The sequence below is a fragment of the Papio anubis genome, chromosome 13 (assembly GCF_008728515.1).
Source record: "Papio anubis isolate 15944 chromosome 13, Panubis1.0, whole genome shotgun sequence".
Taxonomy (NCBI): Eukaryota; Metazoa; Chordata; class Mammalia; order Primates; family Cercopithecidae; genus Papio; species Papio anubis.
The window spans coordinates 81,250,081-81,267,239 of record NC_044988.1 but is presented as its reverse complement, the minus strand read 5'-3'; the positions used below and the strand labels follow the sequence as shown (position 1 = coordinate 81,267,239).

Below are 17,159 nucleotides of genomic sequence, written 5' to 3'. Positions count from 1 at the left end.
TGCCATTCAGTATAGTGGTGGTTTCTGAAGGAAGCCACTGAAGGCTTCCTCCTACTTCTCATAAATACATGACGAGTACTTCTCATAAACAAGTCTCCAAGCATTTGACAGTAATTAGACACTAGAACAATCATGGGTCCATCTGCAAGATATTCTAAGACACATGTTCTTCCACATTTTAACATCTCTGACATCAATGGTACCTTACAATTGCTGCCAGCCAGATGGCAGCTCTGACTTACTGTGAAAATCAACCAATGAGAACTTCCAGATGATCAAAAAATACTTGCATCAACACATCTTGATTTGATAAAATCCACTATTAAACTGGGAGTGACTTTTGGAGGGACACCAGTACCACTACCCAGACCAGTTAGCCACGGGTTTTGGTCTCTAACTAAGGCAAGTGTGTGCTGTAGCAAATATCTAATGTTTCAGATAAAGCCATACAAACAGTTTTATACACACATGAACAAATGCACGCCCACACACACCAGGTTTACAATGGAAAAACTTAAAAATCAACAAGAAATTTCTAGAACAGGGTGGAATCAATTTCTGATACACCAAGTAACAGAAAACACTGGAGCACCATCTATCGCAGTGCTACTCAAAGTGTGGTCTGATCCAGTAGTTGCTTTTTACTGGTTTGCAAGTGAGAAACAATTGAGTGAAACCTTTTAGAAACTTGTATAGCAATTTAACATTGCCATGACATCAAGCATGTGATCAGCAATTTATTTTTATTGTAGTTACCAAAGTACTGGCTCATGGCAGATTGGAAATTTTTTTTTTTTTTTTAAAGACAGAGTTTGCTCTGCCATCCAGGCTGAAGCGCAGTGGTGCAATCTCAGCTACTGCAACCTTCACCTCCCGGGTTCAAGTGATTCCCCTGCCTCAGCCTCCCGAGTAGCTGAGATTCCAGGTATGTACCACCATGTCCAGCTAACTTTTTGTATTTTCAGTAAAGACAGGGTTTCACCATGTTGGCCAGGTTGGTCTCGAACTCCTGATCCTACGTGATCTGCCCGCCTCAGCCTCCCAAAGTGCTGGGATTACAGATGTGAGCCACCACACCCAGCCAGACTGGAAAAATTTTAAAGAACAACTGCTTTGCCATAGATAGTTTGGAAAATATTGATCTACAGAGTTCATCCAGAGGACCAGACGGGCAAAACCACGATCTAAAATGCATATAACCACAAAAGTAATCACTATTCTATTTCTAACAAAATAGCAGACTAGATGTCTGAAACCTACCAGGTAAAGAACATCTAGACTGCTGGGGAAAAAGTTTATATTACACAATTAATTGATTGAAAAGGAGATATATATATATATATATATATATATATATATATATATATGAGAGAGATGGGGTCTTGCTCTGTTGCTCAAGCTGGCATGCAGTGGTATAATTATCTACATCTCCTGGGCTCAAGCGATCCTGCCACTTCAGCCTCCCCAGTAGCTAGGATGACAGGTACATGCCACCAAACCAGGCTAATTTTAAAATTTTTTTTTTATGGAGATGGGGTCTCACTATATTGCCCAGGCTGGTCTTGAACTCCTGGGCTCAAAGAATCCTCCTGTCTTGGCTTCTTAAAAGTGCTGGGATTACAGGCATGAGCCACCACGTTCAGCCCCTGAACTGGTAATATACTGATATGGCTCAAATCACTAAAAATATTAAGAGGGTCTGATAAAAGAAATCTGCCACCACTACCCCCTCATCTGCCTGTTTCCATTACTGCTTCCCCAGCATTACTAGTTTCTTGTCCTTCCAGAGGTTTTAAAAATGCATATACAAGTCAAAATACATACACATATTTATGGTATACATGAGTTATATATGTACATATTCATAGATACAAACTTTTCTCTCTTCCTTTTTAATACAAGTGTAGTAAAAGCATGTTTTACAATACATAATTGAACCGTTAGGAAAATAAAGAGAAGAGTCTCTAAGGTCAGAAAGGAGAAAAAAATCTCTCAGCGAGTGAGTGCTGGAGTCCATGCTTGCCTCCTGACCATCCACTGGTCCCTGGTGACCTGGAGATGGAGAGAAGCCTGAGATAAGACTGACAGCACAACTGTTCTGAGAGCCTTGTGTAAATCTGGACTTCCTGAAAGGCAAGCAGAAAAATCCTGGTCCATACAGGGAAGATGCAGATGCTGTCTATCTTGGATTAAGTCCTCAGTGAAATAGAACAAAAGAAAAAAGTCTTGGCCAGGCACAGTGGCTCATGCCTGCAATCCCAGCACTTTCAAAGGTGGAGGCAGGTGGATCACTTGAGGTCAGGAGTTCGAGACCAGCCTGGTCAACATGGTGAAACTCCGTCTCTACTAAAAAAGACAAAATATGGCCAGGCATGGTGGTGTGCACCTGTGGTCCCAGCTACTCAGAAGGCTGAGGCATGAGAATCCCTTGAACCTGGGAGGCGGAGGCTGCAATGAACCGAGATTGCGCCACTGCACTTCAGCGTGGGTGACAGAGAAAGACTCTATCTAAAACAAAAACAAAAAAGAAAAAAGTCTTCTTGGAGAACACCTGACCACGTGGGTTTGGGCCAAGAATGCAACCTCCCTGTACCTGAACGAAACCCAAGAGAAGAGAAGGAAATGAGGGAAATCATCATATATGACCACAAATAATATGAAAAGAACCACACAAGTTCTAGAAATGACAGTTATGATCACTGACATCAGAAATTCAAAAGACAAGTAATACAGAATCCTGCATACTCACAGTTTACAAAAGAATTGGAATCTAGATTAGAAGAAGCTACCTAGAATGCAGCCCAGAGAGAGGGACAGGCAAAGACACAGAAATGATGAAAAAGTTTAGAGATGTGGACGACAGAACAAGGTCTAAAATCCCAGTGATTTTTATCTATTGGTCCCACTGTGTGATCCTTAAGTGCTATTAAACTACCAAAAACATGCAGGTTAACTGCTGACCAAATAACAGAGAAACCTGGCCCACCAATAATCTCAGTGCCTGTGGCAAGGCTTCAGGTTAAAAACAGCAGCAACAAAGACCATCTAAACTGTACTGAATAGTCTAGAGGTGATTACATTTTGGTAAAGTTTAGAGTAGATCCTATTTTTCCCTTCTCCCAAGATGTTTTACTTTAAATACCATTAGATACACCTCCTCCTTTGAAGAACTTTTCGTGTTGAGAATGCAGTATTTTATCATAGACTCATTCTGACTCTCCCAACAGCCACAGAGGTTTATGGATGAAGAGAATTGTTAAGTACTGTGTCTGACATTTCTACTCAAAATAAGCCAGACTATATCACAGGACCTTTAAAAAAACATATTTGTGCCTCCCCTCTGTCCCTGTCTCTCTCTAATATTTTCTTTCCAAAACCCAACGGATCAGTTTGTTGTGTACCCCCTAGGGTACAAGATCCTACCTCGCAGAATACTGTTTCAACTTACATAATGCAACCAACAAGGCCACGTGGTACAAATTACTTGAAATGTTTGTCAAAACAATAAAAGAATATCCATTAGGTCACCAAATGAACAAAACACCTGTAGCACCATGCTTGGCACACAATGGTACTCCATGACTACTTCGCAGTCACTTACTGAACAACATCTTTAGAGCCCCGAATGTACACTAGTCATTATCATATGCACTAAAGATGCAACAAGCAACAGGTGAATTCCCTGCTGTTGAGGAGCTGTGGCTTTAATGAGGAAGTTGGGTTGCACATGCCCAGAAAATCTTCTCCTTACAAAACTCTTAATAAACATGTCAACAAAGCTTTGCTCTGGACCATCGTTCCACATGTGGAAACAATGCCTTTGGGCATGACCAGTGTGTTGGACGCCAATCTACAGATTTCTACATAGAAATCATGAAAGAGTTTGAGATGTGGATGACAGAATAAAGAGCTCTAAAATCCCAGAGATTTTTTTCAAAAATTTTTATAAAACCCCAGTGATTTCTTTTTCAAAATAATTTTTTAAAGCCCAGTGGTTTTTTTTTCAAAATAACGAAGTTTCCAAGGTCAGAAGTAGCCTTGGGGCTGGTGCAGTGGCTCACGCCTGTAATTCTAACACTTTGGGAAGACGAGGCAGGTGGATCACTTGAGGTCAGGAGTTCAAGACCAGCTTGTCCAACACAGCAAAACCCCATCTCTACTAAAAATAGAAAAATTAGCTGAGCGTGGTGGCACACACCTATAATTCTAGCTACTCGGGAAGCTGAGGCACAAGAATGACTTGAACCCAGGAGGCAGAGGTTGCAGTGAGCCAAGATCGTGCCACTACACTCCGGCATGGGTGATGGGGGGCAGGGGCGGAGGGCACTGTGATCAATTGCCTAGTGTTTCAAAAATGGCCTCAATGGTGGAGACCTTAAAGTGGGGCAGGATTATAAGTGGCTCAGACGGGGTCTTAAAAGTTTTACTGGTTTCCAACCAGTTTTTCTTTTAGTGTCTCAGATCAGGGTTTCTCCATTTCCTAGACAGTATGAACTTGAGCCTATGATTCCTACACGTTGCACAAGCTTTCTCATGGGTGTCCATTTCCACCCTTAGCCTAGGGCAGACGACTTGCTTTCCAGGTTCTATACTGGGAATCCAGTTCTTACCTTCCTGTAATGCATTTGGCTTGCAGCCTTGACCTTTTTGTTGGGGAAGTGGTGTGAGGGGGTACTTTTTATTGATACATAATGTACATATGATAAAGTCACATGTAAGTACACAGCTCAAAGAATTTTCTCAAAGTGAAACTGCCATGTAACCAGTACCCAGATCAAAAAACGGTATTAGCAGAACCCCAGAAGTCCCCTCATGTCTCCTTCCATGTACTACACTCCCCTCAAGGGTACTCCCTGTCCTGACTTCTAACACTACAGACTAGTTTTGCTGGCTTTAAATTTTTATATAAATGGAATCCCATAGGATGTATCTTTTCTGTCTGGCCTCTTTGGGTTGCGTTATGTTTGTGAGATTCATCCATGTTGCTACATTTAGCTATCATGTATTCACTCTTGTTACCGGATAGTTTTACTAATATACTACACTTTATCTACTTTCTGTGGATGGATGTTTGGGTTGTTTACAGTTTGAGGTTATTATAACTAGTGTGCAGCACTGACTCTGTCCTCACACTAATACTAAAAACCCTACTCTTCCCACCACCCACCAAGCCTTCAACTTTTGGACAAGATGAAGAAACACTAACTGGATTTACTCTCTCCCACCTGAAACAACCAAAAAATCAGAAAAAAATACAGGAGACAACAGTTTTGAAGATACTGAACACCAAGCAAAGGAAGAGAGTGATTCCTGTGACACAGAAAATAAGGTAGGCCGGGCAGTGGCTCATGCCTGTAATCCCAGCACTTTGGGACGCCAAGGCGGGAGGATAATTTGGGGTCAGGAGTTCAAGACCAGCCTGGCCAACGCGGTGAAACCCCGTCTCTTCTAAAAATACAAAAAATAATTAGCCAGGTGTGGTCTCGTGTGCCTGTAATCCCAGCTACTCAGGAGGCTGCGCAGGAGACTCACTTGAATCTGGGAGGCGGAGGTTGCAGTGAGACAAGATCGTGCCACTGCACTCTAACCTGGGCAACAGAGCAAGACTCCATCTCAAAAAAAAAGAAAAAAAAGAAAAAAAAAGAAAATAAATTGAAGAACTCAGTCAAGAGTCCAGAAAAACAAAAACATCCAGCACCCAACACGGTGAAATTCAAAATGTCTGGCATCTCTTAAAAAATTTCTAGGCATGCGAAGAATGAGGAAAATACGACCAATAACGAGAAGAAATATCAGTAAATTGAAACCTCCCCGGGATTCAAATTAGCAGACAAGACCAACCCACTACTTTGCATTCCCTCTTGGTTTCTGGAATATGCAGATCTTCCTTTCATATTTTCAGGCTCTGGGTGTATAAGTGTCTAATCATTATAGCATTTCCATGTGTTAATAGGAGAGGTGGTTCTCACATGTACACAGGCCACCTCTCATTCAGAAGTAAAGTCTGTACAGGACGCTGCAAATGCAGTGTGATACAGACTATCGTCAAAGTATGTTTGGAACACTTTGAGAGAAGAGAGATGGAAGCATCCAACTATTTCTAGGAGGCAGTCTTTCCAGACTTTCACACTCCAAGTGTGGCCCGTGGACCAGCAGCATTGGCAACACCTGAGAGTTTTTCAGAGCTTCGGAATTTCAGGCCTCACCCCTCAGAACTACTGAAACTGAATCTTCAGTTCAATAAGATCTGTAGGTGATTCACAGGTACACTCAAGCTTAAGCAGCACTGCTTTAAGACTCATCTCCGCTCTAAATTCTTCGTGACTTCACAGACAAGGCTGAAAAGGCCTGGAGCTCATCCTCTAGGCAAGAAATAACCATGAAAGACTAAAAGGAAGCAACCAGGATCATTTTTGTATTTATAGAATTTAAGAGAATAAAGTACAGGCAGGGGAGATGGAAGGCAAGGGAAAAATATTACAAAGGTCCAAAAGAAAGAGAGAGACACACAAACCAGAAAAGTATAAGAAACAAGTGAAAGGCTGGGTGCAGTGGCTCATGCCTGTAAGCGGCTCATGGGAGGCTGAGGCGGGTGGATTACCTGAGGTTGGGAGTTCAAGACCAGCCTGGCCAACATGGTGAAACTCCGTCTCTACTAAAAATACAAAAATTAGCCAGGCATGGTGGTACACACCTGTAATCCCAGCTAATCGGGAGGCTGAGGCAGGAGACTCGCTTGAACCCAGGAGGCGGAGGTTGTGGTGAGCCGAGTCTGCACCACTGAACTCCAGCCTGGGCAACAGAGCAAGACTGTCTCAAATAAAACAAAACATACACACAAAAGAAACAAGCGAAAGAAGCAAAGTCAAGAGAAGGTGAGAACTCACAATCAAGGAGCTTAGCCAACAACTGATGAGGGTGTTGGTGGAGGGGGAATGAAGGAGAATGAGGGGTATATCTGGGTCAGGTTATGGTAACTAATGGTGCCATTCATAAAATCTAGGCACAATGAGAGATGGGAGAGAGTAATGAACTTTTGAACATACGAACTTTAAGTTACTCTTAAGACATCAAGTGGTGATGTCTCATCTAGGAGACCACAGGTTTGCAACTTTTGGTATAAATAACGCCCACAGGTAGAGATCACAAGTGAATGAACCAGATGAAGAGACTAGGAATCTGCATTTTTCACAAGCATCCCAAATGATAAAGGCTGGCAGTAACCTACACTTGGAGAAACACTACAGTAGAATATAAATTCTCCAGAGCCCAGCAAAGCAACAATACATAGTATGTTCTCAATTTTTAAAAATAATTGTGAATAAATGAAGAGTAAATAAGTAAACAGATACAGAGAGCTCAGCAAGTAAGGTTAGCCTAGAGATAAAAATATAGAAGCCATCCACTGTAAGGTAAATACACAAGCTCTCCGAGGCACAGCATTCTCAGAAGATGGCCAAGGAATATAATATTATTGAATCAGTAATGCATGAAGGAGAGGCCAGGCACAGTGGCTCATGCCTGTAATCCCAGCACTTTGGGAAGCTGAGGCGGGTGGATCACCTGAGGTCAGGAGTTCGAGACCAGCCTGATCAATATGGTGAAACCCCTGTCTCTACTAAAAATACAAAAATTAGCCGGGCATGGTGGTGCGCCTGTAATTCCAGCTACTTGAGAGGCTGAGGAAGGAGAATCACTCGAACCTGGGAGGCAGAGGTTGCAGTGAGCCAAGATTGTGCCACTGCACTCCAGCCTGGATGACAAGATCGAAACTCCCTCTAAAACAAACAAACAAAAAAAAAACAAAAAAGAGTGATGCATGAAGAAGACTAAAAGTGGGGATCAAAGAACCAGAAAGACAGCCAGGGTGCAAGTAAAATGACAGAAGGGTTTATCTGGCCAAGCTGTTTTCTTTCTCAAAGGGTTCAAGAAAGAGTAACACTGAATGCTGCTGGAGAGACCAAGATAAGAATGGAAATGTTCGGTAGATTACATATGTACTTACTGCTATCTCTGAGCACTTTTGGCAAGAATTGGGGCAGTTCATGGAGGATAACGGTAGAGAGCTAAAAACGGGTTAAAAAGTAAATGAATGGGAGCTGAGATGTGATAACAGTAAACAAACACTAGTTTCTACTGAAACCTGCCACTGAGTGAAAGGGCCAAAGAGTGGAACAGAGGGCTTCTACTTTAAATTTTTCTAGTTTTTTTTGAGATACAATCTTGCTCTGTCACCCAGGTTGGAGTGCAGTAGCAGTCATAGCTCACTGCATACCACCGCCTCTGGCTAATTTTTAAAAATTTTTTCTGTGGCAATGGGGTCTTATTATATTGCTCAGGCTGGTCATGAACTCCTGGCCTCAGGCGATCCTCCCTGTCCTGGCATTCTAGTCGAAACTCCCCCCAACCCAGATGAAGTTTTGTTCTTGTTGCCCAGGCTGGAGTGCAATGGCACAACCTTGGCTCACTGCAACCTCCACCTCCCAGATTCAAGCAATTCTCCTGCCTCAGCCTCCGGAGTAGCTGGGATTACAGGCGAGTACCACCACGCCTGGCTAATTTTTTGTATTTTTAGTAGAGACAGTGTTTCCCCATGTTAGCCAGGCTGGTCTCAAACACCTGACCTCAGGTGATCCACCTGACTCGGCCTCCCAAAGTGCTGGGATTACAGGCGTGAGCCAACACGCCCAGCTTCTAGTTCAATTTTTTAAAGACTACTTGAAATTCTTTAAAAATTCAAGAAGAGCTAGCCGAAGGGCAAAGAGATAAAAGGAAAAAAGTAATTTAAGGCATGATGGGATCCACAGTATGAAGTAGGAGCTAAGGTCATCCACCAAGAACACGGTAGAATGAAGATTTAGAAGAGGTTTTTTAAAGTGATGGGTATCAGAACTAACTACAGAAAAAAAAAAGCACTGCCAGGCAGCACTGCATGCAGGTTTAGCTAAGCCCTGAGACTACCAATGTGTAGTAGTATTAGTCCACATGGCTGTGTGATTACCCTCTGTAGGATTTTCAAAGTTGAGCAGCTATCATTATTGGATGGATTCAGGATAACAGGGCAGACTGATACGAGGTGAGGCAAGAGGCAAGATAATGAAGTGATGAACTGTGGGCTCTGGGCTAAATGGAGAATTAAATAAAGCCAAGAGGTGGCAGGTGCTGGACACAACTGTGGACAGACAGCCCGTGGCAATTATTCTCAGCCTAGGCTGCACATCCATGTCACCTAGCGAGTTTTGAAAATACTGATGCCTGAACCAATTTCACCTTGTCTGTAGGGGTGAGCCCCAGGCAGCAGTCGTTTCTTTTTTTTTAAGCCCTCGATGTGACTCCATAGTGCAGTCAAAGTTGACAATCACAGGTCTAGAAAGACTAGGTGACTGAAGAATGGAAAAGGCCTATAATCCTAGCACCTGTGGAGGCCGAGGTGGCCAGATTGTTTGAACTCAGGAGTTCTAGACCAGCCTAGCCAACATGGTGGAACCCCATCTCTACAAAAAAAAATACAAAAATTAGTCATGCGTGCTGGCATGTGCCTGTAGTCCCAACTACCCAGGAGGCTGAAGTAGGAGGATTGCTTGAGCCTGGCAGGTCAAGGCTGTAGTGAACCATGATCGCACTATTGCACTCCAGCCTGGGTAACAGAGAGAGACCCTGTCTCAAAAGGAAAAGAAAAAAAGTCAAGGTGGGAACTTTTTTTTTTCCCTGAGGCAGAGTCTCGCTCTGTCACCCAGGCTGGAGTGCAGTGGCACGATCTTGACTCACTGCAACTCCCGCCTCCAGGGTTCAAGCGATTCTCCTATCTCTGCCTCCCGAGTAGCTGGGATTACAGGCACCTGCCACCACACCTGGCTAATTTTTGTATTTTTAGTAGAGATGGGGTTTCGCCATATTGGTCAGGCTAGTCTCGAACTGCTGACCTCAGGTGATCCACCTGCCTTGGCCTCCCAAAGTGCTGGGATTACAGGCATGAGCCACTGCGCCTGGCCTGTCTCATTTTTAAATAACTTCTTCTACAGTTTTGTTGTCAAATTTGGCTTTTGCAAGAGGAAAGCCCGGGATGCAGGGAAACCTACTGGAGGCAGGTAAAGGTTAAACAAGGAGGGTGGACTCCTTCCTCTTCAGATGGCGGGAAGAAGCCTCTGCAGTAACCTTAATACAGCTCTTCACAAGTGAGGCACAAGAATTTCACTCGGCTGGGTACAGTGGCTCATGCCTATAATCCCAGCACTTTGCGGGGCTGAGACGGGGGAATCACTTGAGGCCAGGAGTTTGAGACCAGACTGGCCAACATGATGAAACTCCATCTCTACTGAAAGTACAAAAATGAGCAGGGCATGGTGGCACGTGCTTGTAGTCCCAGCTGCTTGGGAGGCTGAGGCACAAGAATCACTCGCACCCAGAAGGCAGAGGTCGCAGTGAGCTGAGACCACACTACTGCACTCCAGCCTGGGCGACAGAATGAGACTCTGTCTCAAAAAAAAAAAAAAAAAGAAAAAGAAAAAAGACAGAATTTCCCTCTAGGTTTCTAAGGAAGACTATGAATTCCACAAGGGCAAAAGTTCACCCTGCTTAACAGCCCCAGAATGTGTTGTTTTTATAATTCCACTGTGTGGTTCTGCTGAACCAATTTATCTGACTCTAGGAATTTATCTTCCCTGCTCCATGTCACAGAGCTTGTTAATATTTCGTGTAAGATTAGGTTCACTGCTATATCAGCAGGTCCCTAACTTCACATAGTCCATGCCAGCAATTTCCAGTGACTAATGACCTTTGTTATGTTATCACTCATGACTGTATTACTGTCTGTTTATAATCAGTATGTCATGACCAATTTACTACATACAGCACGTATTTCAAAAATGGTATTGCTTCAAAATGGGCTTCATAAGCAATAAGTAATGCATGTAAGTAATGTAATAAGTAAAGCACACCTTCTTGTGCAAGCTTAACTTTGCTAACACAAATTCTCTCACAGAAGGCAAAATAACCAATAGTGAGTTATCTCTACAGGAAAACAAATTCTGCCCACTGGACAATGGGCTTACCACACTACAGAATGTAAAAGATTCCACCACCATAGAAAACAAATAGGAGATGGCTGGGTGCCATGAAGGGCACCTAACCCAACAAGGAACTAAAGTCCAAAATGACCTGAATGAGTAGGAGTTAATCAAACAAGAAAAAAGGAAGGAAAGAAGGAAGAGAAAGAAAAAAGAAAGACAATTCCAAAGAAAGCACATTGCACGTTTGGGGAAATGCCAGTAACACAATGTTGCTGAAGAAACAGGAACGCAGGGATGGCCCAGCTCCTACAGAGCTGTGCTTGTCTCATTAAGGAGTTTGAACTGTAACCTGCAGGCAATGAGGAATCATGGTAAGATTTTAAGCTACTGTGATCCAAGATTAGTAATCCAGAAGGATAAAGGCTACAATAAGAAATATAAAATTGAAGGGGCACAAGGCTGCAGACAGAGATACCAGTGAGTAGACATAGTTTCAATATCTAGGGTAGATATGAAGATGTACTGAACTAATTAATGTCAGAGAGAAAGGGAGGGATAATGAATCAATAGAACCATCACTGAATATTAAAATCTTACAATTTCCACGTTGCTCTTTTTCTTTTCTTCAACTTTTAAGTTCAGGGTACATGCGCAGGATGTGCAGGTTTGTTACACAGGTAAACATGTGCCATGGTGGTTTGCTGCACAGGTCATCCCATCACCTAGGTATTAAGCCCAGTATCTATTAACTATTCTTCCTGATGCTCTCCCTCCCCTCACTGCCCCTCACTTTGCTCTTTAAGGCTATCACACTATAGTCTAATTCTGTATCTTCCCAATCTCAGGTTAAACGGGCAACTGCTGAACTGCCTTAGTCATTTCCCTGAAAGTAGCCCTGTAGCAATGATCCTGACTGATGAACGTTTGACCACAGTCCAAGGGCATCCTCAGGACTAAACCCAAAAAAGACGTTCTCAATTTACATTCCACTAAGGCTCAGAACACCAAGTATTCATGAATTTAAGGCAAAGATCATACTAACTAAAAATAATATCCCAAATGCTAATATTTACATTAAAAACACAACCAGTTTTTGACAGGTCATTTATCGCAGTTATCCTGACACAATGAGTATGCAAATTCCATTCAAAAACTATGCATTGGGTATTGAAGTTGCTGTACATTAGAAACAGCATATTTGGGCTGGCTGCAGTGGCTCATGCCCGTAATCCCAGAACTTCAGAAGGCCGAGGTGGGGGGATCACTTGAGCCCAGGAGTTTGAGACCAGCCTGGGTAACAAAAATTAGCCAGGTGTGATGGCATGCACCTGTAGTCCCAGTTACTTGGGAGGCTGAGGTGGGAGAATTGCTCGAACCTGGGATGTGGAGGCTGCAGTGAACTGTGATCGAGTCACTGCACTCCAGTCTGGGCAACAGAGAAGACTGTCTCAAAAAAATAATAATAAACAAAATAAAGGAAATACGTTTGCAGAAAACAGAATTAACTTTAAAAATCTTAAAAAATCTCCAGGGGGCCAGGCACGATGGCTCACACCTGTAATCCCAGTACTTTGGGAGCCAAGACAGGTAGATCACTTAAGTCCAGGAGTTCAAGACCAGCCTGGGCAGCATGGTGGAACCCCATATCTACAAAAAGCACAAAAATTAGCCAGGTATGCCTGTAGTCCCAGCTACTTGAGAGCTACTTAGGAGGCTGAGGCAGCAGAATCATTTCAGCCTGGGCTGTGGTGGTTGCAGTGAGCCAAGATCGTGCCATTGTACTTCAGCCTGAGCAACAGAGCAAGATCCTGTCTCAAAGAAAAAAATACACACACACACACACACACACACACACACACACACACACCTCTCCAGGTAAAAGGACCTCTGTTTTACTTGAGGATAGCTAATATTTAAGGACACATAAATTATTTCCACACTAGCCTAGCACCTCCAGTAGAAAGATAAAGCCTGATGCTAAACATTAGGACCTTATGTACACAGGGAGATAATAATAATCTGAGGTGGATGGGATAGGGGAGAGAGCATGAAGCAAGGTTTCTGCTCAGATCATTTCATCATGCAGCAACATGGCTCCCAAGGGCTAAAAGGGAAAGACGACCACCAGTTCTAGACTTTTACACAATTTCGCCTCAGGCCCCAAGCTATCAAGCCACACTAGCGCTCACAAAGAAATAAAAAATAATTAAGAAAAATAACCCATAAAGGCTATTCAACTTGCCAAGGCTATAATCTTTAGTTACTTTTAGGAAATCTTCAATCTCAACAATAAGACTCTTGAATATGAAATGTCTCTAATCTGAATGTTACCTTTAACACTGTAGGCAGAAATCCTAAAAACATCTGCCATCTAAAATAGGTTAAGGGCGGGCAATGGAAGCTTTGAAACATACCCAAGTAAAAACCAGAATTTAGTCTATAATAAAAATATTTCGAAACAGTGGAATAATCAAATAATCATTTGATAAGTAATTTTGGAAAAGTCTCTAAATACTTAGAAGGAACTATAATTAGGGCTCTAGCTCTCATAAAACGAAGTAAAATGCTGGGTGAATTAAGGGTAATATGTGAAAAAATTAAGAAAAAATAAAAATACTAAGAGGAAGCAGAGACTAACATATATAGTAATTTGGAGGAATAAGGAAGATATAAAAATTGTAAGTTAGAAAACGTAAAAGAAACAGAAAGACAGGCCAGGCGCGGTGGCTCAAGCCTGTAATCCCAGCACTTTGGGAGGCCGAGACGGGCGGATCACGAGGTCAGGAGATCAAGACCATCCTGGCTAACACGGTGAAACCCCGTCTCTACTAAAAAAAATACAAAAAACTAGCCAGGCGAGGTGGCGGGCGCCTGTAGTCCCAGCTACTTGGGAGGCTGAGGCAGGAGAATGGCGTGAACCCGGGAGGTGGAGCTTGCAGTGAGCAGAGATCCGGCCACTGCACTCCAGCCTGGGCGACAGAGCGAGACTCTGTCTCAAAAAAAAAAAAAAAAAAAAAAAAAAAGAAACAGAAAGACCTATCTACCTAAAACACACATGCGCAAACACTTTTCTCCATGTCAAATATATGTACAAAGTTAAAAGACAAATAACAGATTGGGGAAAAGAATGCTACATATGACAGATAACAGAAAAACAACCTTTATATCACAAAGATGAATTCAGCAACAGACTGCAGCACAGGCAGGATTATGAGTATGTAATTTACATCTAAATGTAACTAGCATATAAACGTATTTTAAAAGTGCTCAATGTAACTTTAAAGGAATGAAAATAAAAACAGTGAAATGCCTGCTACTTAGTGTTTGTAAGGCAAAATGGGGCTATCATACAATGTTACCAGGACTGTGAATATATATAACATTTCTATGGGGCCAATATGTATCAAAGTTTAAAATGTGCACCACTTCTGGCCCAATAATTCCTCTTTCGGAAATATAACTAAGGAGATCATTTCTCAAAGATGTATGCATACAAATTCATCACAGTGTTGTTTGTAATCTAGATAAATTGGAAACAACCTACACATCCATCAATAATAATAAATTTCAGTACCTGGTAAACTAAAATATCATGCATCTATTACAAATGATGTAGACATCATACAGATATTGACATGAAAAAAATGGTCATGACATTTTACAGGATAGTTCCATGTGAACAGGGGCCTTGGATGTTTGTTCTTCATTCTTCCAGCAACTAGAACAGTGCCTTGCACAAAACGGCTTTTCAATAAACATTTATTAAACAGATGAACTTTAAAGCAGGTTACAGAACAATAATCATAATATAGCCCTTTTCTCTCTTCCCCCTTCCCCTCCCTCCTTTGCTCTCTCTCTCTCACACACACACACACAAATTGGAAGGACAGTCACAAAAGGTTGACAAGGTAAGGTACTTTTGGTGTGTGCATGTTTTATTTTTCTCCATCCCTATCTATTGCATAAATTCCTTACACGGTAAGCATTTTTTATTTTTATGACTGTAAAAAGTAACCATTTTTTTAAAGGAAAAGAACTCACATATTTTAAATGAATTCCAGAATGTGCTCAGTGACTAAGCTCACAAACTCCAAAAACTAAAGTCAACAATATCCAAGTGGCATGTTTTCTTTCACTTTCAAAGAAATATCAGTATAACTTGTACCAGCAGCATCTTTCTTAGTACCAGGAAATGCCACACTGTACTAATAAAATACAGTGTTTCCAAAAGCAAAGGCACACTTCTTCCGCAGTAAAAAGGAAAAAAAAAAACAACAACAACAACTAAAAGTAACTAATTTCTTAAAGTCTCTTCCACTAACATACACTCTATTCTAGTTCATGGTAACGATTACTATATACAATTGTTCTTTTTCTCACCCAGACTAAAAATCCAAGTGAATCGGTATCAGTAATGTGCTCTATATAATTTTTTCATTTCTTTACAGAGGCAGACTTCACCTTAGTTAAATAGTGGATATACCAAACTAGCCACATACCCCATGTCTCTATTCATGCCATCACCCAGTTCTATTTCACTTACATGCTTCATCACAATCTCATAACCTTATTCAGATTTTATCTGCTTCTTCCTTCTAGAATGTAAGCCCCAGGAGGACAGGAATTGTGTCCTGCTCACCACCGTGTCCCCTGGCCAAGAATAGTGAATGGTATCTAGTAGGCCTCAAGAAGTATTTGTTAAACAAAAATGAAAAGATGTGGCGGGCGGGGGGAGAGTACAAATCTACATAAGACAATAAGACGAGGAATTGAAAAAAGGAAAGAAAACCACGCTGATATGTACAAGCTACAGGACTCAAAGCTATCATGCCAGCTCGCAGGTTTGGTGGACATTTTTCAGGGTGGACAGGTGCTTCACACCTATCTAAGCGCACAGAGCTCTTCCAGGAAGAAGAAAATCCACAGGGAGGTGTCCAGAGAGCTGTGAGCAGCTCCCAGAAAAGTGGACACAATTACCACCCTAACAGAAACGTGGCCCAGGTCGGAAGAAAAAAACAATACACCATACATCTCGGCCCAGATGAAAAATCACACGAATCCCCAGCACAACCAAACCGAGCCACCACCTTCATTCAGCCTGACACGTAAGAGCAGTCTCCTTTCGCCTGGCTGGGCAGTCACCGGCAACCCAGCAAACCCTTCCCTCGCCCAACACTTTTCCCTCGCAAAGACCACCGCCACTGCCGGTCCGAGGGGCGAGGGAACGGGGGGGGAACAGCCTGAGGATCAGTTTTCTCCACCCCCGCCCGAGCCCAGTCCCCTTCAAAGCACAAACATTTCCCATTCTCGCCTGTCCCCGAGGCCCGGACCTCTGCCTCGAGCCCCTCCTGCGGTCCCTCACTCACGTGTAGATGATGGCCATAAAATGCATCAGCCACAGCACCAAGAAGAGGACGAACCCGAAGACGGCCATTCCCTCCAGGGCCAGGTCCAGCAGCGCCATCCCCTGGCCCGCCGGCCCGGCCCGGCCCGCTGCGGCCGCCAACACGGACAACCCTCCCGCAGGAGGAGGACAGGGTGGGCGCCCGGTGCGGGGGCGCGGGAGGCGAGAAGAAGGTGGGGAGAGGAAGGGGCGGAGGGGGGTGGGGACGGAAGGGGCGGGCAGGACCTGCGCGCCCCCGCCCGCGCGCTCTCGCCCGCGCGCTGTCTTCGGCGCGCTCGCGGGTGGCTGCGGGTGCTGCGGTCTCCCGGCTCTGGTCGGGGCAACTGCGGCCCCACGCCCCGGCTCGCCTCTCCCGACCCTCGCTGCCGCCGGCCAGACCCTGCGCGCCGGCACCTCCGCCGCCTCTCCGTCTCGCCGCTGGGCTCCCGGCCGAGCAGCTCCGCCGCCTGGCCCCGCCGCCGCAGCTCCGCGCACTAATCAAAACCGGCGGCTCGCGCCCCACTCCTCGGCGCGTCCCGCCCCCGGAACCGCGGCGCCCGCCTCTCCCAGGGGCGGTGCCCCCGCCGCTCCACGCCCACCCTGCCGCCCGCGCGCCCGCTGCGGCTCCGGCGAGAGCGCGCAGGGGAGATCGTGTTGTGCTGTCCGCTGGACGCAGGCCGGGCTTCCTCCGGCTCCTGGCTCCGGCTGCCGCCCGCCTAGGCGGGAAGCATTGCAGCCCTGGGCCGAGCTCCCTTGGCGGCGGTGGC

The 17,159-nt window shown here is 44.1% G+C and overlaps 1 protein-coding gene across 1 annotated transcript in view; it reads right to left on the bottom strand.

The window, feature by feature from the left end:
* The window catches only part of UGCG (UDP-glucose ceramide glucosyltransferase), a 38,715-nt gene extending 21,779 nt beyond the window's left edge, over positions 1-16,936 (bottom strand). The window contains exon 1 of the mRNA XM_003911365.4: positions 16,376-16,936. Coding sequence (XP_003911414.1) covers positions 16,376-16,473 — 98 coding nt within the window. The 5' untranslated portion in view covers positions 16,474-16,936. The remainder of the gene's footprint in view (positions 1-16,375) is intronic.
* Between the last annotated feature and the right edge of the window lie 223 nt (positions 16,937-17,159).